At 41.4% G+C, this 25,714-nt stretch overlaps 1 protein-coding gene across 3 annotated transcripts; it reads right to left on the minus strand.

Annotated features, from left to right (window-relative positions):
• Nucleotides 1-220: 220 nt before the first annotated feature.
• cyb5a (cytochrome b5 type A) lies at nt 221-25,269 on the minus strand. Of its 3 annotated transcripts, XM_087138071.1 has the most exons (8): nt 25,010-25,269; nt 23,377-23,413; nt 18,637-18,728; nt 16,073-16,096; nt 13,811-13,851; nt 12,517-12,558; nt 6,667-6,721; nt 221-3,025 (listed from the first exon to the last, which is right to left on the minus strand). In XM_087138071.1, exons 1-7 carry the CDS (start codon nt 25,130-25,132, stop codon nt 6,703-6,705), a joined length of 378 nt encoding a protein of 125 aa, XP_086994197.1. In that variant the 5' UTR covers nt 25,133-25,269; the 3' UTR covers nt 221-3,025; nt 6,667-6,702. The 3 variants fall into 3 exon arrangements, with proteins under 3 accessions (XP_086994197.1, XP_022097650.2, XP_022097649.2); XM_022241958.2 differs by lacking the exon at nt 12,517-12,558; XM_022241957.2 differs by lacking the exons at nt 6,667-6,721; nt 12,517-12,558 and having other exon boundaries at nt 25,010-25,268.
• Between the last annotated feature and the right edge of the window lie 445 nt (nt 25,270-25,714).

Raw genomic sequence — 25,714 nt, forward strand, 5'->3', positions numbered from 1 at the left:
TGAATTTAAGTTTCAGTCTTTGGTTGTATAGCATGTGGTTCCATATTTTGGTACAAAGATATAACTTATTATCCAGCTAACAACTTCCAAGTCTCAGGGGATTAAAAAAACATCAGGCAAAGCGGGAGCAGTGACGAAGCCGAGGTCAACTGGAAACAGAAAACACCTGACTGCAGAGCATTTTCAGACTCCGACAATGGCAAGACGACACACTTTCCAGTTGTATTCTGATCCTCTAGATAAAATCATTTTATTCAGCTCCACCACACTCTTTCACAAAATTAAAAAAAAATTACCAAACTGGATTCTGTTGAATAATTTCACATCATAAATGCATTCACAACATTGTTTGGCCAATGTTTTCTTCAACAAAGTCCCACTGACATTTCTTTCTCCCACTGTGTTATTTCTGCAACTGAATACCAGTCTTTATGCCTCCATCAACAGCATGTCCTACTATATCAAAACGTTTGAAAAATTTGTTTCACTGTAGCAAAGAAAGCTTTTTACATAACGAATACAAACTGAAGCGGATGAAAAGTACAAGTGACTAGCCCATATAACTTCCTACAACTACCAGTTAATTACAACTGTCATCATCAGCACGCAGACGCCTAGTATATATTCCCTCTCGAATTTCCAGATGACAAAGACCCTTTCTGGTATCCAAAAACTCATTGCATGACAAAAACCATCAGAAAAAAAGACAGAATTATAAGAAAGTAACCAAACTTAGGATAGATGCTGAGCAATAATAACTCCAATTAACAGCATCAATAAATTCACGTAAGGCATTTTCCATTTAGGAGCAATATGAAAGTGAAAAAGTTGTCAGGCAACAAATGACAAAAAAAGTGCATGGAGTCAGTTTCAATGTTTTTTTCTAGCACTCCACCTCTTTGACACACAAGTTTGGCAGGTTCACGGGACACAACTTCACCGAAGTAGAAATGCTACACCCCTCCAGGATGAAATGTACCGGTATATATACATGTACATGTGTACATACATTTGAATTTATGTGTCTGAAAAACAAGGAAAAACAATTGCCAACTGAACAATTAATTAAAAAGTTTTTGTGAAAATGTCATCTCTATCCAAAAATTGGTGGAGTCTGCCAAAATTTATCTCATGTATTGACCTCGTGTCCAAGTCAAATACCAAATCACAAGTTATAAGAATTTTGAGAAGATGTCAATTTGGGACTGGTGAAATTATTTTGATTTTGCTGAACCATTTTTTTTTTACTTAGAAAATTGCGACATACATGTACCAATGTGCTGTGAATTCAATTGTAGGCCTGTGCATTCACATTTTCTCAGACACGTTGGTTGACAATTTCATGACACGTTGGTTGACAATTTCATGACACGTTGGTTGACAGTTTCATCCAAACAACCTAATTCCCTTTTGCGTTGGGTTTACATTGTTTTATTGCCATTTTCAGTTCTTCTCTCATCCTATATTTTTGCATTACCAAAAAAATTAACAGTGGAGAGTGCACTTGCTTTTATTTCCTCTGTAAAAAACAAATACTCCTCCTTCCCATAATTGACAAATTCCAGACTCATGAAATGCAGCTGTTCAATTATGCATTCATATTACAATGCATATTTGATGAAGTTCCAACATTATGTCCTTTTTAACTGCATCCTTCACAGACCAAAGCCCCAAGAAATAATAATGTCCAATCCTCTATATATCTTCATGCAAATTCAACTGCAAATTTCTATTCACATGGCCAAAATCTTTCTCATTTCCAGGCATCCGACATACAGTGATTGATAAATACAATTTTTCATACTAACATATCACAGCAGCTACAATGACATCACATGTACATGTACAGCGCAGCCACGCTCTGCTATATATTTGCATGTTCATTTTTTTAAAGACTCTCACAATCCCCTCCACTGAATATTCAAACGAAATGAATCTTAGATAAGCTGTGAATTTGCTAAATTACATTTCTGGTCCAGGTTTTATTCTTCTTGAAACTAAAACTTAGTCCAATTCCATCCTGCATTGCTTTGACCAAAAAAAGTACAGGTCTCCCTACCACACAATTATGGGTACAATTTTAACAAAACATACATAATAACACTTGTACAAGTGTCTCCTCCTGATCTCCCCCATAGCCTAGGCAAAGTTCAGTGTCTAAAGAGCTGGACAGTAGCATTCTTTACACAAATCCATCCTGGTATATCATTAACAATGGAGGTTTTAACTGCGTCACTCCCTAAGGCTGGGGCACAATTTGTGACGGTGTCCTTGTTACATGGGTAATTTTACCACCTGTCATGACCTGTAAAAGTAGGTCATTTACTCTGTAAAAATAACACACACCTCTGTATTCAGCTTTGCAAAAAGCTGCAAGATGCATAACAATGTCAATTTGGAATCCACATGCAGGGAAATATGTGCAGCTGTTCATTTTACGGACTCCAAGTAACAATTGGACACCATCACAACTTGTGCCCCAACGTCATGGTATGACCCAATTCACTTCAACAATTGAGTTTCCACATCAGGAATTCAAATATGAACTCAATTCCACAGTGAAATTCATTGCAATATAAGCGCAGGTATTTCATATTGTTTGTTCAGTCCTGATGAGCTGGCGTCACATGATTCCATGCAAACAGGGTTCTGAAATGTACCCCCAAAACCTTATTTCTTTAGACTCTGCCTAGTTCAGGGAGAGTATAAAAATAATCCAAGCACAGAGGAGTACATAAATGAGATCTCTTCCATTATTGGACGTCATTCAAGTTGATATTGTCGATACTGGTATGATCTACATGTACATAAGCCCAAGGCTTCTTTCATTTGTAACAAAAGGTTTCTAGCAATTTCATTGGTAGTCTTGCTTTGTGAGTAGTAGGAGCTGTGAGGAGATAAAAGTTACCGGTACCCTTCAACAAGCCTTGCCTGGTCCCTGCATCAATTCCCGGCAATGTAGAAGCGGTAAAGGAGAGCCACCCCCAGAGCAACGATGGTCGGAATGATCCACTGGGCTAAATTACTGCAGAAGAAAGTGACCAAAAAAGAAAAAAGAAAAGAAAAATGGTTCCGGTGAACACCATCCATGAATACTGTTCTATCATTTACTGTGGCTATGACTGTGGGTGTAGCACAGCAGAACCTGTTCCTTAACTTGACATGAGGAAAAATACTATTTTGAAAGGATGTGGTTCAAGTGGAATGCATTAGATGCACATGCATTGTTACACCTTCACAAACTCAACTTATTGAAGCGCCAACTACATGTACCATATGCAGCAAGGTATGAGACGGAGAGAACCCCCCCTGCTTTGTGTCGGTCATTGTCTCGCAGGAATCTGGGGAATTCCTGTCAGACATCTTGGGGGGATGTGTTAAGTAACAATAGTCTGGGATGTGTATAGGGATTGGACATGTTGGGGGGGGTACCCCTCGGTCTCATTTCTTGCTGGGTATAACACGTACACCTAATAGTCAGATCTACTGGTCAGAAAAGATTGCAAAGCGACAAACAACTCCAATGCGGCTGTGTCATACACCAAGACTATTGATACTTTACATGTGCACTGTACATGCATACTTCCAGATGTCACAAGTCCGTGAGGTTACAGGCTACCATATCTGGGGTATTGATATTTGTCATACTGTAGATATTTGATAGGAAAACAGGTGATGCCTTGGTGGGAGCATAAAAATGATACAAGAGAGTGTGCCATCGGAGTCCCCAGAATGAATTCATATCAAAACAAGAAGTTCTACCCCACTCATATTCACATCACTTTCTTTGTACACTTTGGGGAAATAAGTGCACTTTACTCTCTGGTCCAATTCTGGAGATAATTGCCCTCACTTGCCAATGCAATTGCGATGCTGCTTTTGCTATGAAATTGACCAGAACATGTCTGACATGAACTTCAAAGATGAACTTCACGTCAGGCATAAACGTACATTCAGTTAGTAATATTTCACATCTGATTTCCGTTGTTGAAAAAACTCTGGTGGAAAAATCTCCCCTTAGAAGTTTGAAAAACAGGTAGCATCAAATAACGGGCTACATCACGCCAACATCATGGCGGTTGCTTCCATGACATTGATGGCCTGGGTTAAAGGATGTCGAACAGACATAATACCTGGAGAAGCAGCCTACATATACTTTAGCCGCGGAATTTACACTGCAAACAGTGGCATAACTAGGATTTCACTAGTGGGGGAAGAGGGGGGCACAAAGGGGGCACTGGCATCTTATGGGGAGCACCAGCTTTCAGTGGTGTGGTTTTTTTGGGGTGGGGCAAGTTTATTTTAGCCTTGTTCAATATCCACTCATCTGTTTTTAGGGGGGGGAGGGCACTTGGGGGGACACTGTGAGTTTGTGGGGGCATGTGCCCCCTAGGCATCCCCCAAGCTACCCCACTAATGGAAAACTGTACAGCTGTCTCCACCCTGTTAGAACGGTTAGTTAAGCCACTAGAAAAGTCTCCATTGTCCGGAGAGTTATCACAGTTCAACATAAACAGCCATAAGATATCTCTGGTCTGAAATAATGGCAAAAGCGGAGCGTTACTTGCAAGCACTATTCTACATGTATCAGGCGGGCATTGCGACCAAGTTCGCGCACACCACAAAAACACATATTCACCAACATCCCTTTGACTACAACTACATGCACCACAGCTACTAGGAAATGTGAATGCTGTTGCCTTTGAAAACTCGTGTAGAAAGTAATACAGTCGACGCTCATCATAAAAAACACCATTGCAACCAAATACGGTCATAGAGAACAGATTTTGAGAATCCCAATTTCTTGAACTTTAATGTACATGTATTTCCTTGTTTTCCACACCTCTTGCAACATAGTCATGGTTATAAATAAGCATTTTGTCTGATCCCTGTAACTTTCCAACAAGAGTGGAGTGTATACATGTACTTCTGTATTAAGCAGGGAAATCCTACATGTATCTAGATACATATTGTATGCACAACTATGTTTGAAGGCAGAGCAGTTGAAAAGGGTACTGGGGACTAGTTACCATGGAGGGAAAAAAAAACGACACAAGGGAGGTGCAGCGAGCTTTGGTATAGCCAACTTGGTACTTCAACTTGGAAACTTGTACATGTACATGCACCCGTCCATACCTGACACTGAGCAAATTCAGAAAGTTCAGTGTTGGCAAATGGGCTTAAGGGTCGGCCTGATAAGACCAGTCTCACAGGCTGAAGCTGGATTTCTACCATATCACCTGCAATGCACTTCATTATGGGCGATATCAAACTGACTCATACATTAAGGTTTGGTCATGATAATGGTCAGAAGAGATCAGGCTCTGATACACATGTGTGTAAAAGAATTGATGATCTGTGGTATGGCCCCTTCACGGTCAAAATTAAGTAAATCAAGTCACACAAAAAGCAGGTGAAACAGCTTTCTGAAACAGCTTTCTTTTATTAAAAGTCAGGTTACTTGCCAGATGTTTTCTTAGACAAATCTTATCTTTACTCTTTACAGTCTCAGGACGGCAGGGAGAAACATCAGAACCTCCTGGATTCTAACTGGCTCCTTAACACTCTGCGCAACTGTGCATGCATTCCACGCTGAGAGAAGTTAATTGCTGGGTCTGGGCACCTGATAGTTTTCTTCATCCAACAGTTTAAGCAATGTCCAGATCTGCAGTCTGGGCAATCAGACATATCATACCATGGTGCAGGCTGGCATGCCACTGTGAAACGGTTCAACCCATTCACTGTAATCAGGGAATAAATTCTTTGTGTTTGGCAGGTCCTAAACATCTGTTTCAGGCTGCATCGAAAGAAAGGAAGAGCCACACACAAAGTCCATTCTTCTGGGCCAGTTTTTAATGAAAGTTTAGGACCAGACAAGCACATAAATGTATACATGTACATGTAATTTATTCCCACTCACAGAGCAAGTTTCAAGAAAAGATTTCACATTTCCAACCATTTCATTCAAATAATTTCACTTCATTTTTTTCAAATACTCATTAATATAAAATATGCGCCTTTCACAAGTAGTCATAAGCAATCTCCTTACATGTTTTTGGCGACTGGTGTGCACATGATGGCACCACGCACTGCAGGAAGCGGTGAAGTACGCAACGACCTACATGTAGTGTAGTGTGAATTTTAAGCTCTCAAAATGTGGACTGATTGTTAGTGCAGTACAAACACAAATGAAGACTGAATGATTGCTCAAGCAACACAAGACAAAAGAAACCACATTTCATAAAGGTCTTCATTTCAGGTGACATCAGAAAAAGTGCTTATCATGATCAGCCAGTGCTTCATCGACCATTTAAGGCTGGCTTTGTGACAGGCTCTCACCCAATAGGAATTGCTTAACTCCTCAATGTGTGTGAACGATTAATAATCCTTACCACCACTGTATATTTTTCTGCCTTTGTGTAGCAATTGTTATTATATGCACAAACACAAGCTCTTTTTATATCTGTCACTTTCTGTAAGAATGATCCAGTGTGTTTGGGCCCTGTGGAGGCTTTTGTCCCAACATTTTCCCATAAACTGTAAGTTCTCTGTGGTGCTCTAAGCTAATCACCGGCACAGAACTTTCAACAGAAAACAAAAACAACTTGGGAAAAGAGAGGAAAGTAGTAGAGAAAAAAGTGGAAAAACCTGTAAAAAGGGACTCACATGTGGTTGCCCTGTGACCTGTGACCTGGACTGAATCTAAGACAGAGTGCAGCGACTGGCACAAAACAAAATGTCAAAAAATAAAGACAAAGTGTCAGACTTGAGGAAACAGGGTTTTTTAAAAGAGGGAGGAGGGGAGGTTGAAGCATCCTAGAACAGTTAGTGGGGCCTTGACATGCAATCTCTCAGAGGGGGAGTCTTAAGCTGTGTTCCCAACTTCCCACTGGACTTTCTCTTCAGTGCCCTTGCTGAGACTTAAACACACAACTCCTTCTTTTTTATCCCTTTGTTTATAAAAAGGTCTTTGCGTTCCCACCTGGACTTTTTCTCAGCTGTGGACATTTCTTTCTCTGTGTGTGGTTGGCCAGTCTAAAGTGTACCGGTATCTTAGCAGACTTAAAACAAATACACGAACATGTAGTCTGCTGCACTGATGCTTAACTACATGATGTTGAGCGACCAACATTCCCTCAATTTCTTACCATCTACCAAAACTGGCTTTTACTCCCACCAATCCCCATCATGCGTTCTCGCTGTTTCAATTAAAATTTGCCTAAATATTTGTGCACAGCACCACACCACAAATATAGTGATGTGTCCATGTACCAGGGGTTAGGTACCAAACATTTTACGGCGTATTACCATGGCCCTACTTTCTGCAAGGTTCACTTTCAGCCTGGCAAGTTATCACAAGAGCAATGTAACACTAACATGTCAAGTCACCGTGCATTCAGAATGGACTTTAATTTTACAAATTCTTCCAACTAGGTTCGGTAATTTAAAAAAAAATAAAAAGAAATTGTCCAATGGGAACACAGCTTATCACTTGGATAGCTGGACTTCTGGCATAGACTCAATGCACATATGAGGGCACTATGTCATCCAGCAATGATGCCCAGAGTTATTTAGAATGTTCCAAATTTGGGCTGAACCTCTTACTTTGACCCTCTGGGTCTATTTTATCTCTGTTTACTGCCAAAGAGAACGTTGGATAGTGACAACAAAATCTGGAATACTTCCTTTTGGTTCCAGCTGCAAACGTGGGCAAACAGTGCTGGACCAGCAAGAGAATGAAGATGAGTCCAGAAATGAAGCCAGCTCCAAACCCACTGTTCAATTCTATCTACGGGGCAGCGCCGACATCTGGGAGTTTCACAAAAATACGGGTAGGGACCACACCAAGAAAGCAACTGCAACGAGTGTGCACGTATGCACAGATCAAAGAACAGATTGTATAACCCGATCCTCGGACTGGCTGGTGCGTGCGTACGTCGCCAAGGTTGCTGTTTTCACCGGCACTGTACCTGTCATTTTGCGAGTATTCCGGATGTCCGCGCTGCCCCATAGACAAATCTAGCAACATTTAACTGGACATTCAAAATGAACCCCTCCTCCTTTAAGGGCAGAAAGTTTTGTTTTAAGTTTTGTATGAAGCCAATATCAGTGGCTCCATACAACATTTGTTATAAGGCTTTATAATGCCGGATTCATCAATAATCTACGCTGTACATGTGTTCACATGTCCCACCACCCCCAAAAAACAGGGTACAAGGTACATGTATCCCGTCAAAGTATTTTTTAAATGCATTACAAGGTCAGTGTTCATGGTACACGAACATAAATTGATGTACATATGGAAACAAAATACAGAAATGTCCCTTCCTAACAATAAATACATTTTGCACATGTTCACCATCGAGGTGTCAAGCCACCAGCAACTTTTCTTTTCTGTTCTGAATGCATGTACACGTACATGTACCCAGCACAAGTTCCCCTAGTGAGGAAATAAAAAGTTTCATAAACATAATGTGTCATCAATATGCTCTCAGCTCATGAAGTTAAAGTTAATATTCAGCGTTAGTGAAATTGAACAAACACCTACATGTGTTCTACAGGGGTACACAATTGTACCTTGGAAACAAAAGATTTAATACCAAGGGGGGAGGGAAGTGTGGGGGTCAGCCTGAATCTAGAATCTCGAGTCTGAACGACGGGAAATTTCTATACAAAAGCAACACAAAAGATTATGCATACACAGAATAAGAATATGTAGGCATGGCCATTCTGTGCACACAGTAGAAATTATGCAAATGACACCTGTTAGTGGATGAGCACACAATTGATGCAGTTTCTTGTAAACGGGGAATCTTTGCACCTTCTTCTGTTGAACCATGTAGTTGAACAGATACAAGTACTGTTCCACTGTTTAATGGGATTGAAAGCTGTGCTACGAGTAGCTCCTCGACCTCAATAGGCGGACTTTGCTCAACCTCAAGATTTTCTTCCTTTTTTGCCCACACCAGCAATACATAAATACAGAAAGGCACTTCCATGTACAAGATAGGGTGGACAAGATTGCAAGGAGAACTTTTATCTACAGATCCGGATTAAACACAGAATGCACGCTTTTCGGTCCAGAAAATTCACCAATTTCTCTCTTCCCCAGTCCCCACATGATTTTGGACATCTACGGTCAAGATCACTGAGATTCCGAGCAACATTATTGACATTCAATCTAGTCAGAGTTTGGGAATGCACACCTTGAGGTGAGTACAAACACTGTCTTGTGAGCAGCACACTGGACAGGAGATGAACTCTTAATTGATCAGAATTGCCAATACCATTCAGTCTCTGCAACATGTACAAGTTCAATCGGTATGTAAAAAGTGCTTAATCGGAAATAAATCTGTATAAACCTAGTCCTTTTGATAGACCTGTACATCTAGATACATCGTGGTGGCTATGCTTCCCGAAATATGCTTTGCAATTGGGGTACATGCACTTTATTTTCCCTCCTGTATGTACCTGAGTAATCTCATATCAGCAGTTTGCTGAGCGGTACAGGGTCATGTACATGTACTCCTCCTAAAAATAGCTTGACTCAATCAGCAGAGCTGGTTGACACAATTTAACCCACGTGTAGACGTGCCCATGTACATGTACTGCTAAAGTGACTAATGTGGCACCCTTGTTTGGCAGGAAAATGCAGCCTATCTGTATTTTTTTCTTCTTTTTCACCCAATTTTCTAGTGTTTTTGGGGGGGATGAGTCATCTGCTGAGTGAGCTCGGCTTCATTAACAGCTGTGTAGGCACAGACAAATGTACCAATACTGTTGCTGTTGTGCTGAAGTTTTGCCGCTTTCATTAGCACAGTGGTACTGTCATCAGGGACAAAATCTGACTGATTTTATGTGAACAGTTTATATATGGAATTGATTCAACTTGTGTGATCTTCCCTGAGCCTTGGTTCCCAGCCCATAAGAAGCATAGAGAAGTCACAAGGCCTGACAGATTTCGGGCATTTCAGGTAAAAGTGAAAGCTGGCAAAAATCTTTTAAAATTTGCTTTCAAGGATGTGACTTTTGCTTTAAGAGTAAACAATGGTCATCTTACGGTCAAAACCTTAGAAATCTATTAAATTTTTCTTTCTCAGGTGAGGGGTAGATGGACAGGAACTTTAAATCATAGGAGCACAATTAAGCAAACAAAGTGAGACAAGCCAGGTGGGGAGAAGAAAGGGATGGGGGGCAGCAAGGGTTGGGAGAGGATATGGAGTGGAAGAATAGCCAGAGTGGGGAGCAGCAAGGGTGGTGGAGCAGCAAGGGTGGTGGAGCAGCAAGGGCTGGGAGAGGATATGGAGTGGAAGAATAGCCAGAGTGGGGAGCAGCAAGGGTGGTGGAGCAGCAAGGGTGGTGGAGCAGCAAGGGTGGGGAGAGGATAAGGAATGGAAGAGTAGCAAGAAAGGGGAGAAGCAAGGGTGGTGGAGCAGCAAGGGTGGGGAGCAGCAAGGGTGGTGGAGCAGCAAGGGTGGGGAGCAGCAAGGGTGGGGAGAGGATAAGGAATGGAAGAGTAGCAAGAGTGGGGAGAAGCAAGGGTGGTGGAGCAGCAAGGGTGGTGGAGCAGCAAGGGTGGGGAGCAGCAAGGGTGGTGGAGCAGCAAGGGTGGTGGAGCAGCAAGGGTGGTGGAGCAGCAAGGGTGGTGGAGCAGCAAGGGTGGGGAGCAGCAAGGGTGGTGGAGCAGCAAGGGTGGGGAGCAGCAAGGGTGGGGAGAGGATAAGGAATGGAAGAGTAGCAAGAGTGGGGAGAAGCAAGGGTGGTGGAGCAGCAAGGGTGGGGAGCAGCAAGGGTGGGGAGAGGATAAGGAATGGAAGAGTAGCAAGAAAGGGGAGAAGCAAGGGTGGTGGAGCAGCAAGGGTGGGGAGCAGCAAGGGTGGTGGAGCAGCAAGGGTGGGGAGCAGAAAGGGTGGGGAGAGGATAAGGAATGGAAGAGTAGCAAGAGTGGGGAGAAGCAAGGGTGGTGGAGCAGCAAGGGTGGTGGAGCAGCAAGGGTGGGGAGCAGCAAGGGTGGTGGAGCAGCAAGGGTGGGGAGCAGCAAGGGTGGTGGAGCAGCAAGGGTGGGGAGAGGATAAGGAATGGAAGAGTAGCAAGAGTGGGGAGAAGCAAGGGTGGTGGAGCAGCAAAGGTGGGGAGCAGCAAGGGTGGGGAGAGGATAAGGAATGGAAGAGTAGCAAGAAAGGGGAGAAGCAAGGGTGGTGGAGCAGCAAGGGTGGGGAGAGGATAAGGAATGGAAGAGTAGCAAGAAAGGGGAGAAGCAAGGGTGGTGGTGCAGCGAGACTGGGGAGCAGCAAGGGTGGGGAGAGGATAAGGAATGGAAGAGTAGCAAGAGTGGGGAGAAGCAAGGGTGGTGGTGCAGCAAGGGTGGGGAGCAGCAAGGGTGGGGAGAGGATAAGGAATGGAAGAGTAGCAAGAGTGGGGAGAAGCAAGGGTGGTGGAGTAGCAAGGGTGGTGGAGCAGCAAGGGTGGGGAGAGGATAAGGAATGGAAGAGTAGCAAGAAAGGGGAGAAGCAAGGGTGGTGGAGCAGCAAGGGTGGGGAGCAGCAAGGGTGGTGGAGTAGCAAGGGTGGGGAGCAACAAGGGTGGGGAGCAGCAAGGGTGGTGGAGTAGCAAGGGTGGGGAGCAACAAGGGTGGGGAGAGGATAAGGAATGGAAGAGTAGCAAGAAAGGGGAGAAGCAAGGGTGGTGGTGCAGCGAGACTGGGGAGCAGCAAGGGTGGGGAGAGGATAAGGAATGGAAGAGTAGCAAGAGTGGGGAGAAGCAAGGGTGGTGGAGCAGCAAGGGTGGGGAGCAGCAAGGGTGGGGAGAGGATAAGGAATGGAAGAGTAGCAAGAGTGGGGAGAAGCAAGGGTGGTGGAGTAGCAAGGGTGGTGGAGCAGCAAGGGTGGGGAGAGGATAAGGAATGGAAGAGTAGCAAGAAAGGGGAGAAGCAAGGGTGGTGGAGCAGCAAGGGTGGGGAGCAGCAAGGGTGGTGGAGTAGCAAGGGTGGGGAGCAACAAGGGTGGGGAGCAGCAAGGGTGGTGGAGCAGCAAGACTGGGGAACAGCAAGGGTGGGGAACAGGAAGGGTATGGGCCAGTGAGAGTGGGGGAGTAGCAAGGGAGAACAGCAGGGTGGGAGCCACTGAGAGGGTGGGGAGCAGCAAGGGAAGAGAGCACGTGGGCGACAGGGAGCAGCAGGATGGGGGAACAGCAGGGGGTAGGATGGCATGGATAGATGGGGATCAGCAATGGGTGGGGAGAAACAAAGATGGAGAGCAGGAAGGGCAGGGAAAATAGAATGGGGCATGCACAGGAGGTACCGGTAGGAGGGAGAATGGGGAATGGGGGGAGGGGACTATTACAGAAGTTGTTCCTCAGAAATTGTTCCTTATCAATTAAGTCAAAGTGTGTGTCAGTAGTTTGTGAATATAGCAACTAAATGCAGAGTGGGTATTGTCTTAGTTGCCAGGTAAAGACATGCACGGTTTAGGGAAAAGACAGGCTAGAGATTAGGGAAGAGGTCAAGAGGTCAGATACCATCGGGAATCCGCTCCAGCATTTTCGCTACTGCTTTGGGAACTGGAAAGAACACACCAGCACAAAAAGACATCAAAAGAACGGGTACACACAAAAAAAGGTAGTCAATCGAGAAGAAAAAAATCATACATGTATGTGCCTTGGGAATAATAGCATGTACCATATTCTATGTACACCAGGACCCAATAATGACTGTGAAACTATACTGAATGCCACATAGCATACCTTGTTTCTGGATTTAACACTAAAACTGCCTTAAAAAATACAGCGTTATTACTTTGTAGTTGTCTCTTGAGTTGCTGTTCGCCAGTCTTAAACTGCTGTCCAGGGAACAGGTGTTGTCTTTTTTTAGTGTCTCAGGTGAAAAGGCCCAAAATAATTCAGCTTTGTCAGGCAATAGGCAACGAGTTTTTCTACATTGATATATCTTAACATGTACATGATACATGCTCACATACGTCTCACACACTTGCCACCAAGAAAACTTATGGTTTCTCAATGCAAATTCTGATGCACACTGGTTTGAATACTTGACAATTTAGCTGCTGATCTTAATGGGGCATTTAGCATGCAATGCAGGCTAGCTTCAGGAGACTCCCACCAGGAATGAACGTGCAGCATCTCCCAGTAAAAAAAAACCAAAAATCATGAAGTATAATCATTGATCATATAGTATAATAAAACGCATGTGCTTTCCTCAACCATTGCAGTCAAGTCGATCACAAGTCCCTACAAGTGACATCAAAAGTCCATCACAGGTCATCCAATCACATGTCAAGTCACAAGCTATTCAAATGAACTCTGACAAGTGCATTCCCTTTGTCAGTGATTGGCCTGTTACTTGCAACAGGTCAAGTGAGGGGACTTGTGACTGGTCTTGACTTGTGATGGACTCCCCTGCAACACTGCTCTCTTTGATTCATGAAAATAACAACAACTGGCAACAAAGAACATTTTTCAGTACCCGAGATAACATCCTACATTCAGTATGTTTGTTCACCTGAAACACTCCCTAATGATGAAAAGCGAATAGCTATATTCACGAAATATTAACTTGTTCAACCAAATTCAAAACACAAGACTGGAGTGCCAAATGCCCCCATAACACAATGAAATGAAAACAAACGGCTGTCTGCATGTGTCAAGGAATTACACCACGGAATTTCACTTCCAACAGGCAAAGATTTGCAAGTAACTGTTTCTAATTTGCCATTATCTCACTCCACACAAAATCAACAAAGCAAAACACAGATATATTTGATTGCAAATAAGAAACATGAAATTCTTGACCAACCTTCCTGATGGTGCTTCGGGTGCATTAGGTCCTGTGTTTGTCTATTAGAAAATAAGAAAAGTGTCCATGCTATAAATCATTAACACAAAGCGAGTGCAGAACTTTTCAACAGAGGGCATTTTATTGAGGACTTCAAAAATAACGTGTTCCAAACTCATGTGAATCTTTGGGAGGGTTGATTTCTCCTCATGTGTGGGCTGGTCTAAAACATTCAACCATTGCCAAAGGACAGAGTTAGCACAAAGTGTGATCTGTCGTCTCAAAAAACTATATGTACACTGTACCCACACGACATAAATTTACCGTCAAAAACAATTTAACTGCAAAAGTTCTCTGCGAACTTATCGCATCAGAGAAAAAATTCAAACTTTGTAAATATCAGTGCTGTAGTGTAGCCGAGTCCATCACAAGTCCTCTCATGGATCCCGTCACAAGTCCGGTCACAAGGCCTTTCACGTGACCAGTCATAAGTTACAGAGTGAATAGTGACAAAGGAATGCATTTGCTACCAGTTCATTTGAATACGTTGTGACTTCACCAAAGACTGAATGACTTGCGAAAGACTTGTGATGGCCTGAACTAAAGCTCTGATAAACATCCCCTTGTGCAAGACACACATCGCTTTGCAAAGAGCCGATTCCCTATCAAACTCCTTCACCTTCAACAACAGTAACCATTACAAGAGTTATTGTTCATCTCCTAAAATCCATGCAATCCATGGCATTAATTTAGTGTACATGTATATCACAGCATGAACACAAGCAACACTTCGCGCTAAGATTTTAACATTACTGGAAAAGTCTAATCCTCCACTAAGTATAGCAGCCAAGAGACAACTTCATCTCAGAATCATTTCTTACATAACAGGCGGACACCAGGGGTAACTTTTGTTCACATGTATTTCAAGGTCGCGTGTGTCCAGGTAAACCTGACAAATCAAACACTGACATGCCAAGCTGTTTAAACTGAACTTTAATCTGCAGATATTTTGGGGCCACTGTAAGTACAGTCAGCTTACTGCAACCATTCCCAAACCCAGCACCAAAATAGTGCTTGCAGTATTCTAAACTTGATAAGGCCATCAGTTATGGTGCCTCTCAAGTCAAAAGGTCTTTGCAGTTCAATCAAAAGTACTCTGCAAATTTTTTTCTGTTCTTTTTTTAATTGTCAAAACTAAACTTACAAACAGAAAAAAAAATGCCGTGGAGATTTCTACTTTAGCGGCGACATAAATGTGATGAGGTAAGAGCGAGCGGCAAGGGGCAAAATTACGAAAAAGGAAACCGCTAAAAATGACAATAGGCAAGTTTCAATGATTTTAAGCATTTTGGAATTTTATGATACTGCTATGCATAAAACATTATGTGAAATTTCATTATTTTTTTAAACTAAACTCTGATTTTCATAGGATACTTTCTTGTCTTCTGACAATCCACACGGTCCAACTTCATAATCTAATTCCTTCAGTCAAGCAATATTTTCTTTCAAAAACTAAAGAGGCTGTTAAAATCATAAGGTTTACATTCTACTCATACTGCAGCAAATCAAAATCTGACATCTTGCCTAATTGTGCCCGATTTTAACAAACCACATGAGAAGTTTTAATGATGGGCCTTAAAAGCCTTCTCCTCCTTAAAAAAAATTTGTAACTATCGATGGCATTTTTTCAGTGGCATTAAACTATAACCGTGCAACTCAACACCATGACAATAAGGGGACAGCACATGTACAATGCACAAATGCACGTACATGTAAATGCAGCATGCAATCACTGTCCGTACAACGTTTTTGTCAAGGGAGAGTAAAACTACGTTGATTCAACCACACAGTTCTCTGTAAAAGGTCACCCTGCCACCCAAACGTTTCGCAGTCAGGCCGCTATCATTCTTCTGGTGGCCCTTGAACAGAGAGTATGCGGACTCTGGACCTCAAGTACATGTATAATGACTAGCTATCCACGCACATACAGTGTACATGTAACAAGTGGACTGGCGGCAGGGTAAATTACGATATGCCCATAATATGGAAAGGGCAATGCTTTTGTCCAGTCTTTGCACTGTCATGTTGCCAAGTGGTGTCTGCCTGAACACATCACGCTACTGAACTGCTGTAACTTGCATGTCACTGTGCAATGTACACATAGCTTTGAGATGACTACCAGGTCCAAGTTTGAATTTCGCTAGTACTCAAGAATTACTTGGATCCTTTTCAGGGCAAACTGATCTCAGATATAGTTTGAACCAATCAGCATCTGATCCTCACCTTTATTGAAGTTTCCCAGTCCGCCTGTCACCAGCAAAAAACAAACAGAGAAGAATGTGGTTATTTGAGCTCAACGGTGACATGGGAGAATGAAACTAAAAAGGTTCATCACCCAACATATGTGACCCACTTTGTGAAAATGAATCTTAAGGTCGCCAGAGCCACTTGGGAGTAAAAAGTCCTTTAGAGTAATTGTGCACTGTAGCGTAAAATCATAGGAAATCCACAGCTTTTTTCAACATAGAGTATCCACTTTCATCACGATGCCAAAGTGAGTGATACATCAAAACAAAATCTCAATTCGCTCTTTCCAATACAAATGAAAACTCAAAAAGTGTCTCTGGCAACTAATGACTCATTTTCACAGAGTGGGTCACATATAACTAAATATATCATGCTGCAATTTTTTAATTTGAAAATGCTATTCATTCAATTAATTACCTTGTGTTAAAATTCAAAATATTTGCTTCAAATGCTTTTTGATTGGCACTTTTGGGAAGATGAAACATTTCCACAAGGTATCATGATTAAGTCTAGACAGCATACTCTATTAGTTTTCATACTTCAAGCAAGTCCTAGTGTACTGTCTTTAAACATAAATGGAATATGACATGACTGACTTCAGCTAACAGCAAGCAAAGAGCCTTACTCTAAAGGAAGTCATTTCCGGTCACAATCCCTGAATCTATTCTAGGAACTGCGTGTTGTTGCAGGGATAGAAATAGATGGTTGGCTCCCAGGGCTAATTTTAGCCCCTGGGTACATGTTAGATTTCAGGGACCAGGGGCCACAGCCCATTGGCCAGGGCTATTAAATTTGGGGAAAGATTATAGGACTTTTATAAGGCAAGTGACCTAACCCATTTTCCCCCCTATATTACATGAATATACTGAAATCAACATGTAGACAAGGGCCTTTATTCTATTCTGATGAGCTTGAGTGTACGCATTTAGCCACAAAAACATTTCTCCATGAGTTCTGCAGTCAAAAGTTAATTAACTTATAAAAGGTTGATAGGGCCAAAAAATAGTTCTACCTTTGGATTCCTGACCGGCCCTAATTTTGATGAGACCCAAACGTGTTTAATGGCATGTTAGAAAAACACATTAAAAAAAAAAAAAGAATTAAGAAAAACTGTTGTCTTTTCTGTCTACACCAAACACCTCTCAATAACTTTTTCACACTTGTATTTATATGCTTGCAACTTTTGAAAAGAAACTTCCATTATTTTCACAAGTTCCCGTCGCATTTTGCTATCGCGGTGGTGAAAACCCATGTGCAATGCTCTGTGCATTGGGGCAATGCTACACTGGTTCCCGCTGTACCGCATTACCAAAGAAGGCATGATGGAAATGCAGCAACCAGTGTCGTTGCACTGCACACCATACACATGCAGCTGTACTGCTGCACGTTGGAGAAAACACCGATTTGGCAAGAAGATTTCTGCATGTCAATTCACAGAATGCTCATGAATAAGAATTTGAGGAGAGGCAAGTAATCAGAAGAAGAGCTGGTTTTTCTTGACCTAATCTTTTATCGAAAATGAAGGAAATTTATGCTCTCTTGAGCATTACATGTGAAGAGAAAACAGTGCACATGAGCGTGATCTGCCCGTACGCCTGCAGGTTAACACGTGCGTGAGTTGTTCATGCTAAAAACAGTAAATGTTGTTGCGATGAATGGCTACATACAAAAGAATGGCACCTCAAAATTGATCTTGAAAAAAGAAAATGCACATAGAGAGAGGGCACATTAAGTTTTGGGCGTGAACTCACAGGAAAAGTCATTCAAGAGTTTGATATTTAGGATGGTTTCCAACGATGCTTGTGCCCCGGCAACACGCATATTACAACGACCCATTCAACAGCTGTACTGTTGATGCAGTGATTGGCTATGACTGGTTCCCACTTATTGCATTGTTGTTCGCACGAGTGTATTTTCAGTGGCAAGCACCAGCATACTGTGCCGAAGCCGCATGAGTTTCAAGAGTGAAAGGAGACTACCTTGCATAACTCACTACAGTTACGGTTTGGAGTGGGAAAAAAGGGGAAGAAATGTTGATCGCCTACATGTAAGTTTTTAGTGTGGGAGAATTCTCCATATCATTTGCCAATTTCCTCATCTCGAAGGGTTTCTTCAAATGTAGTGAACATGGGGAGGGCCCAAGGGTTACTTTTAGCACAAGGAACATATTCAAAATACAAAGTCCTGAGGCTTTTCATCGGGACCCAGGTGCTAATAGTGCTGAGGCGCCACTTTATATCAAACCCTGCTGTCGAATGTGGTGCCAGACAATTCTATGATTGAAGTGTGTCACAAGCCTCCCTTTTCATTTTGTGTGAATGTGGCTTTAAGCATGAGAGTGTGGTGTCTAATCACAAATACTGAACCACTCATCCGAGTACACAGGTATTAATAAAACTGTAGTGGAATGTTTAACTGCTTCCATTTCTACTCTTGACTGCACTTTCTATTACGTCCACCCCTGACTGAACTCCCCGTATAGTAACCAAATGGGGGAAAGAAATGTATACATTGTAAGTGAAAATGCGCAGGTTGTTTACCTCGGCCAGATCACCAATCAGATAGTCTTTCATGAGTTCTCTGGCATCTGATGAGTGGCCTACATCTTCAAATGATTCTGTGGCGTTCGCTCCTGCAAGAGCAATCAAGAAAAAGAGAGCAATGATGGCATTATTAGAGAGGGGGTAGATGTACATGTACATATATGTTCACCATATGTGTCCCGGTGCACAGAAGATGCTATAACTTCAAAGCAGTCACAAACGTAGTACTTGAACATTGTTTCGTAGGCTTTCCATACATGGATGTAGCCTACATGTGAGTATTTCACTGTAGAGAGCACAAAGGCCATTTTAAACAATTAACACTTAAAAAAGATGCATTATCTATACATGTACATAAGGAAACCAGAGACCCCACAAGTAAAAAAAAAAGGACCCCCCCAAAAAAACAAAACGAGGGAAATAACATTTCAGCTCTGTCCATTATAAACGTGTTTATCAAAAGAGGTTGAATTTAAACACAGAAAAAACAAACTAAAGTGCTTGGACAGCTACATGTATCGACATTTACAGGCTGTTTTCCGAGCTTGTACAAGTACAAAGAAGGCAATCTTTTGGGAAAACGTCAGATTGTCTGATTGCAAATTCAACCTTAGCATCCCCAAATCCCAAGGCCCTGATGAGAAATGTGGAGCCAAAATGTGGCTATGCTGCTCCAGGGATCGTCTCTGATATTATTGGCAATTTTTGAGCCCTCAAATACATAATTACTGCTGTTCAGCATAGAGGCTCACAGACAAGACAGTATGATCAGTATTTCACTGCCCAGTGTTTTTACGTGTACATGTACCGTAATAGCTTTGGTACTCTATTACTGAACGCAGGATAACACTCACACTATCAACCCTAACAGTTCTGCATAAAAGTTGGCTTGCAGTACTCAATACTACAAAATACTAAGCAGTAGTCTGAGCTTGAAGGAACTAACGCTACAAATTACTACTTCTGGCTAGGGCACCCTCCATTGTTACTCATACAGAGAACAATAAAGTCGTCCATTCATAGTGCCAGAGCACTGTATGGTACATTGTCTTTATATTTTTGTATTTTATAGCTTCAGAGAACAATAAAGTCATGTTCTCTTACAAACGACAGCACTGAATATTACATGTGCATTCTACTACTACATGTACATGTAATATCCAGTGCTTTGTAGTATTGAGGGCTGTTACGGATTTAAGCAAGAAGAAAACAATTTCTGTTCAGATTTCAGCAGATCAGCTACTCCACTTTCCAATCCAAGAAAAGAAGGAACAAGCGTATGTCTAGTGTGTTCTCAAGCATGTACATGTACATGTAAAGTGAAGACCAGTCAATTTTGCGGCAGGCAAACACAACTTGGTGAAGATTCTACCAAGCGCATTTGTCACACACCCTGTGTGAAAACTGATCCAGAAATGAGTGGACTGAAGATTGGTAGGGTTTTCACCCTAACTACAGGTACATGTACCATTAATTCACAAACAGACTGACCTCAATTATCCAATATAGAGCAACAACCAAGAAACATCTATTTTGTGCATTTGAACTTTCAAGGGGGCACTCTAGTGTCCAATGTACAATGTGGAAATGGAAAAGGGCTCTATCTTGTTCAGTCTCACAATATCCCACAAAAGACCTCATGATGGGATTCTGAAGGATTTGGGATGGCCAAGGGTGACAGTGCAGCCTACAGGGCAATGCTCAGCTGCGTTATCTTTGCATGGCAATTGCTTTGTGTTTCCAGGTTGGAATATGGTGGCAGGATTTGGGCCAAGTTGAGTTAGCCTCCAGAGAAATTCTATGCAAAAATAGATATTGGTCACAGTTACCAACCTACATGTACTGGTACATGTAATTCCCCAAGAAAAAGACGTTTAAACATTTTTTTTTTTAAATCCTTGTTTTTGAATGGCTTGATAATAGGTTGGCAATTGCATTCGTTCCATGTTTTGCACAGGCCAAATATTGCTGCCCAGTTACATGTAATCCCGCTGGCAGTCTAGATTTGCATACCTACGTGTACAATGTATCATAAAGCAATCACGCATAAATATCATCATAGCTACCGTAGAAAGACAGAGGCATGTATGGTACATACATGTACATGTACGTGTATGCTGATTAGCATTTTCCTGTACTCAATGATTTCTGTCCTCAATTTTTTGGCGGTGTGATGAAACAAACATGTCATGGTACCAGTATATTTTGGGCAGATAACTAATATTTGGTCCCCTCGACTATCCACCCTCAGGCTATGTTACACACTTGTTATTACAACGTTGTGCCAACGGACAAATCGCTGAGATATCCAACAACCATGACTGAATGTTATGTTAACCTCTGCCAGGAAGGCGTTCTTAACCTATTCAGTCTTTCAAGCAACTCCAGAAAAGGTTTTCTCACTTATACAAAATTGTTGGACAACCTCATGAAACTCTCAAGGCCTCAAAATGCGATGTGTGAGTCGTCGTATATGTACACTGTACACGTACAAGTATCTCTGAAAATACACAGGTACCTGCATGATTTGCCAGCACACAGCTCAGGCAGGAAATGGCAATGCCCACCAGCAACTGAACATCTTTATTTGAATGACTTGCTCTCTGAACTGAATTAACATCTCAGCTTACATGCAGCTGTGTGCTTCCATACATGCACATTTGTACATGCAGATGTGCAGAGCACTGTCTTCCTTGAAATGTTTTGTGGAACCACTTCGAAAAAGAAAGGCCTTCCAATCCAGCTTCGTACACTATCATCCTTCCCATATTTAAACAATACTAGCTCACTCACAGACAATAACAGAACTACCGGTACAATACATTCCATGTCCATGAAGAAATCTTATTTAATATGCAAAATGCTATATTGTACATATATACCCTCTGATATCAAACACTTTCTCTGAGATGCCAGACTCAGAACTCTTTCATGACTATAATAAGTCTTGGCCTCAGACAAAAAAGATCCCGAAGTTCGCTCTGTGAAAACCCACAAGCAGACAGAGAACCAACCTTTGATTTGCACAGCGAGGTGTGTAGGAGCACATGTACCAGTACACGAACATGTAACACTCAAATCTTGTTGTAACAACTCACAAGAATTAAAGGGTTCAAGCCACAAAGTTTTCGTACATGGCCTCTCACATGCCATTCATCTGTTGCCAGGTGCAGTCACTGTGTTAATCTGCACAATCGCTGGATCTTTGCTCAAAAGGTCAGTCTTCTCTTACAGCATGACTTGTTGGCAATTTCTTTCTGATTGACAATTGCCGCTGATTGTTTCAGAATAAGAAAGTAGGAGATATTGTACAAGATTGAATGTTTAATGGTGCAGCACCGTTGAAACAATAAATCACTATAGCAAAAGTATTTAGGCCAGCCAAATGTTCCAACTTTCAGCATTTTTTTGTGTAGCACTACATGTACATGTGCACCAAACAATGTTACATTGAGACTTCCTTCCTAGGATGACATCACAGTTTCCTCTGTGAATATACAAATACTCGTAACTCCTTTGCGCAAAAAACAAACATGCACCAAAATACACTTTAGAATAGCAAAAATAATTAATAATAATAAATAAATAAATAAATAAAATAAACTATGTTTATAAAAACAACAGTGCATTTTCATAGGCTGTATTAACCCCAACCACCTGGAGTTTGATTTGGATGGAAGAACCATAGACTACTGAAATTAATATGTACATGTATGTATGCCTATAAAAGGCTGTAGGGCGAGAACCAGTGCGTAAACCAAAACGCACACGTAATCCATTCGTTTGCACTGCACTTTCAGGTTGACAGTGACATGACATCACACTTCGGTACTCTCACATGTACCAGTACTACCAACCATGCATTACGTGGGCTGAAGCACCATACTATCATAAACTGTACACCAGTTGACGAGAGCACAGCATACAACAAACTTACAATAAGTACTATTTTCTAGCTCGACGTGAGGTCTAAGGTAAAAAAGAAAACATCCATGTAGCATTTAACAGCCCCTTAACATTGCACTGCATTCTCCTGGTGCAGCAACATACATGTATACTAGTACAACATGTATGGTTACGTAGAATCAAGACATACATCACTTGGGTTAGTGTGAAATAGGGCTTGTTCAGCGGGTACAGTTGCACAAGTTGCTCCTTCTTTTACCTTGGTGGTAGATTGGCAAATAATTCCTCAAAATCCTCCATTGCAGCCATGGTTACTTTCTTCATCAACAAACACAAACTTCATTCCTTGAAAAGTGTACTAAATAGATTTCATTGCTTTTCATTTTTAAACTGCAAAAGACAATTACTTGTTTTCTAATTTTATCCTTTTTTTTCAAATCAAAAACTGAAAAGACTTTTTTTTTCAAATGTTAATTTCTTCTTTTGAGAAACAAATGAATGAACTGTTTATAAACTCTAACTTACTTTCCAACAGCATTAAAAAGGGCAAAATAGGCACTTTATAAAGCAACAATAAAAAAGAAAAAAGGCCAACAAAATTGGGAAAGAAAAGAAAAAGACAAGGGAAGTTTCCATGAAAATGCCTCTGCTCTACTCTCCTCCACCGTTCACCAATTGTCAGTCTGCCACTCTTGAAATAATGCCACCCCCCCCTTGCCAAACAGATCTGATAAGTCTCCTTCCTGGAAACATCCACACCATGCAGCCAAGGTGTTGTCTATCCTGGACATAAGTACATAACGTTAGGTCTCCAGTCGAGAATTAACTTACCTCCCTGTTCAAGAAGGACCTCTTCACCTCCAGGATGCTGTCAACAAAAAAAAGGTAAGAAAGGCAATTGTAATAAAACTCAATAAGAGTGGGTTATTTTAGACTGTCTCGTATCCCCACATCTCTCCTTCCTGCCCCCTCCTGAAGAACTTGGCCGTCCCATCATGCCCTGTTTTAATGAACTTGGCATGCATGTAAAACATTCCTGATCAGTACAACTGTGGATTTTCAACTCAACCTGATATACATTTTTGCTGTTTTTGTTATGGTCGTTTGAAGTTGAAGGCCACACGCATGCTGGGCCATGTGCATTGAGCAAGGCAGTAGAAAAGTGCACATTTCTGGCTGACGTGAAATTTCTCTTTTCTTCCTAAATGGGTCATTCTTTAAATTTGGGGTCCCACGTGTAACATTTTTCTGTCATTCTTACACCTGACATGTATACTTTGACACAGGATTTATAAATGAAATTGATTTCAAATTATTTCTATTTGACAGGTAATTTGCAGGACTTATTCAATTTTGGAAATTAAAGAATGAACTCAAAACATTAAAAAGTCACTCAACTAATGTAACAAAGAAAGTAAAAAATCAGACCCCAGAATTATAGTATGACCCAAATGTACATGTAAGTGAACCTTAAAACCATCACTGTAATCTTTGATTCGTACTGAACCTTACAATGGGCACATTTGACAATTTAAAGACTATTTTTTCGGGGCAAAAGCATGACAAGGCCTAGGCTACAGAAGGTTGTGGGACTCTTGATCCTGACTTTTGCTGACAATGTCCAAATGTTATAAGAGGCAATTCACTGAGTCCTGGTTTATTCGGACTCTCTATGGAACTCTTTTCATAAAATTGTGTGTTCAGACAGGTGAGACTTTAACAAGTTTAACCCTAACAGTCCCAAATTTCAATACGATTTTACATACACCCTTGGCTGTTAGGGTTAATGTCAAAGCATGACAAAATACACCATGGATGAAATGGGTCACTAGGAAGAGTTCCATGCATGGACAACAGTAGCATGACTAGTCATGCTAATTATAACAGCCATCAGAAAGTGATAACATGTCCCAAAAACTAGGCCAAGTTGGTAAAAATCAAAGTTAAATGATAGGCCTAAAACAAAATGATAAACTCCATCTAGGCCTTCTCAAAAAATTAGCAAACTCTTGATGAAAATCATGGCATGCATGAAAGTAAAAAGGTACATGTATAAGGGTAATTCCAGGAATTAGGGGTCCATTTTTCTTTGTGTCCCTGTCACATCTGACATATGATTTTGTAACTAGTTCAGAACAGATTGTTTTAATTTACAGGAGTGAAGAATGAATGTAAATTACCTGCCAAACAAACAGTAGGCTTAGGCGTAAAAGTAACAAATAGTAATTAGTATTATTAGGCCAGTAGGCTAAAAAAATTACTAGATTAATAATAATACACCTACATGTAGGCCTAGAAATCAATTCCAATCAATATTTCCAAGTAAACTAACAAAGGTCAGGCGTAACAGGAACACAAAAATGTCACACTTTGAATCCCTAATTTCTGGAATCACCCATTCACCCTAACCCTGTGTGTACGTAAAATCATAGGCCTATTTGAAATCAGTTCGGAGTGAACTTACGTCGTCCAAGAACTTTGTGACATCATAGACTTTGTTATGAATCACCACCCATATTGACTGGCTGGTTTTGTTCTTCTTAACGTCTTCTAAGGTATACACTTTTGTCTCCGACTTCTCCGACATTATTTCTTAGACTTTGTTCTTCCGAATATTTACAAAAAATATACCAGTCCCTTGCGTGTCTCCTCGAACACAGCAGATAATTAATACCGGCACAAGTCAACGGTACTCGTACAAATACTGGGCCTACAATGGTACGTGTACATGTACATGAACATGAGATTCACGCAATAAGTAGACCAGGCCTGTTTCTGCATGCAGTGCCTTCAAGGGTACCAGCTTGTTATCAATATGTCTAAGTGCCAGACCCACAGGCCTGCCTACAACAAGTAAATTCTAGTCGGATACAGCGAGCATCCATGGCGAGTATCCGACTGTTTGATTGGTATCCGGTACCCCAAAATGATTTTAACAAAGAGGGCGCTGTGACAATTTTGTGGGTCATTGCAGGTTGCTGGTCAGTAACTAAACTGCCATAGCCAACAGTGATAAATACCTGAACTTCCAAAAATCAGGAAAAATACTCACGAGTATCTCAGTCGTTTGAGACTCCTGACAACTGACTTACAAAAATATAGTTTAATATAATAAATCAAATGTCACAATAGTTAACATTATTTCATTTAGAATAAAGTCTGCTTGTTC

Source organism: Acanthaster planci, linkage group LG06 (genome assembly GCF_054643075.1).
Source record: "Acanthaster planci isolate LZ-2023a linkage group LG06, COTS_SCS, whole genome shotgun sequence".
Lineage (NCBI taxonomy): Eukaryota > Metazoa > Echinodermata > Asteroidea > Valvatida > Acanthasteridae > Acanthaster > Acanthaster planci.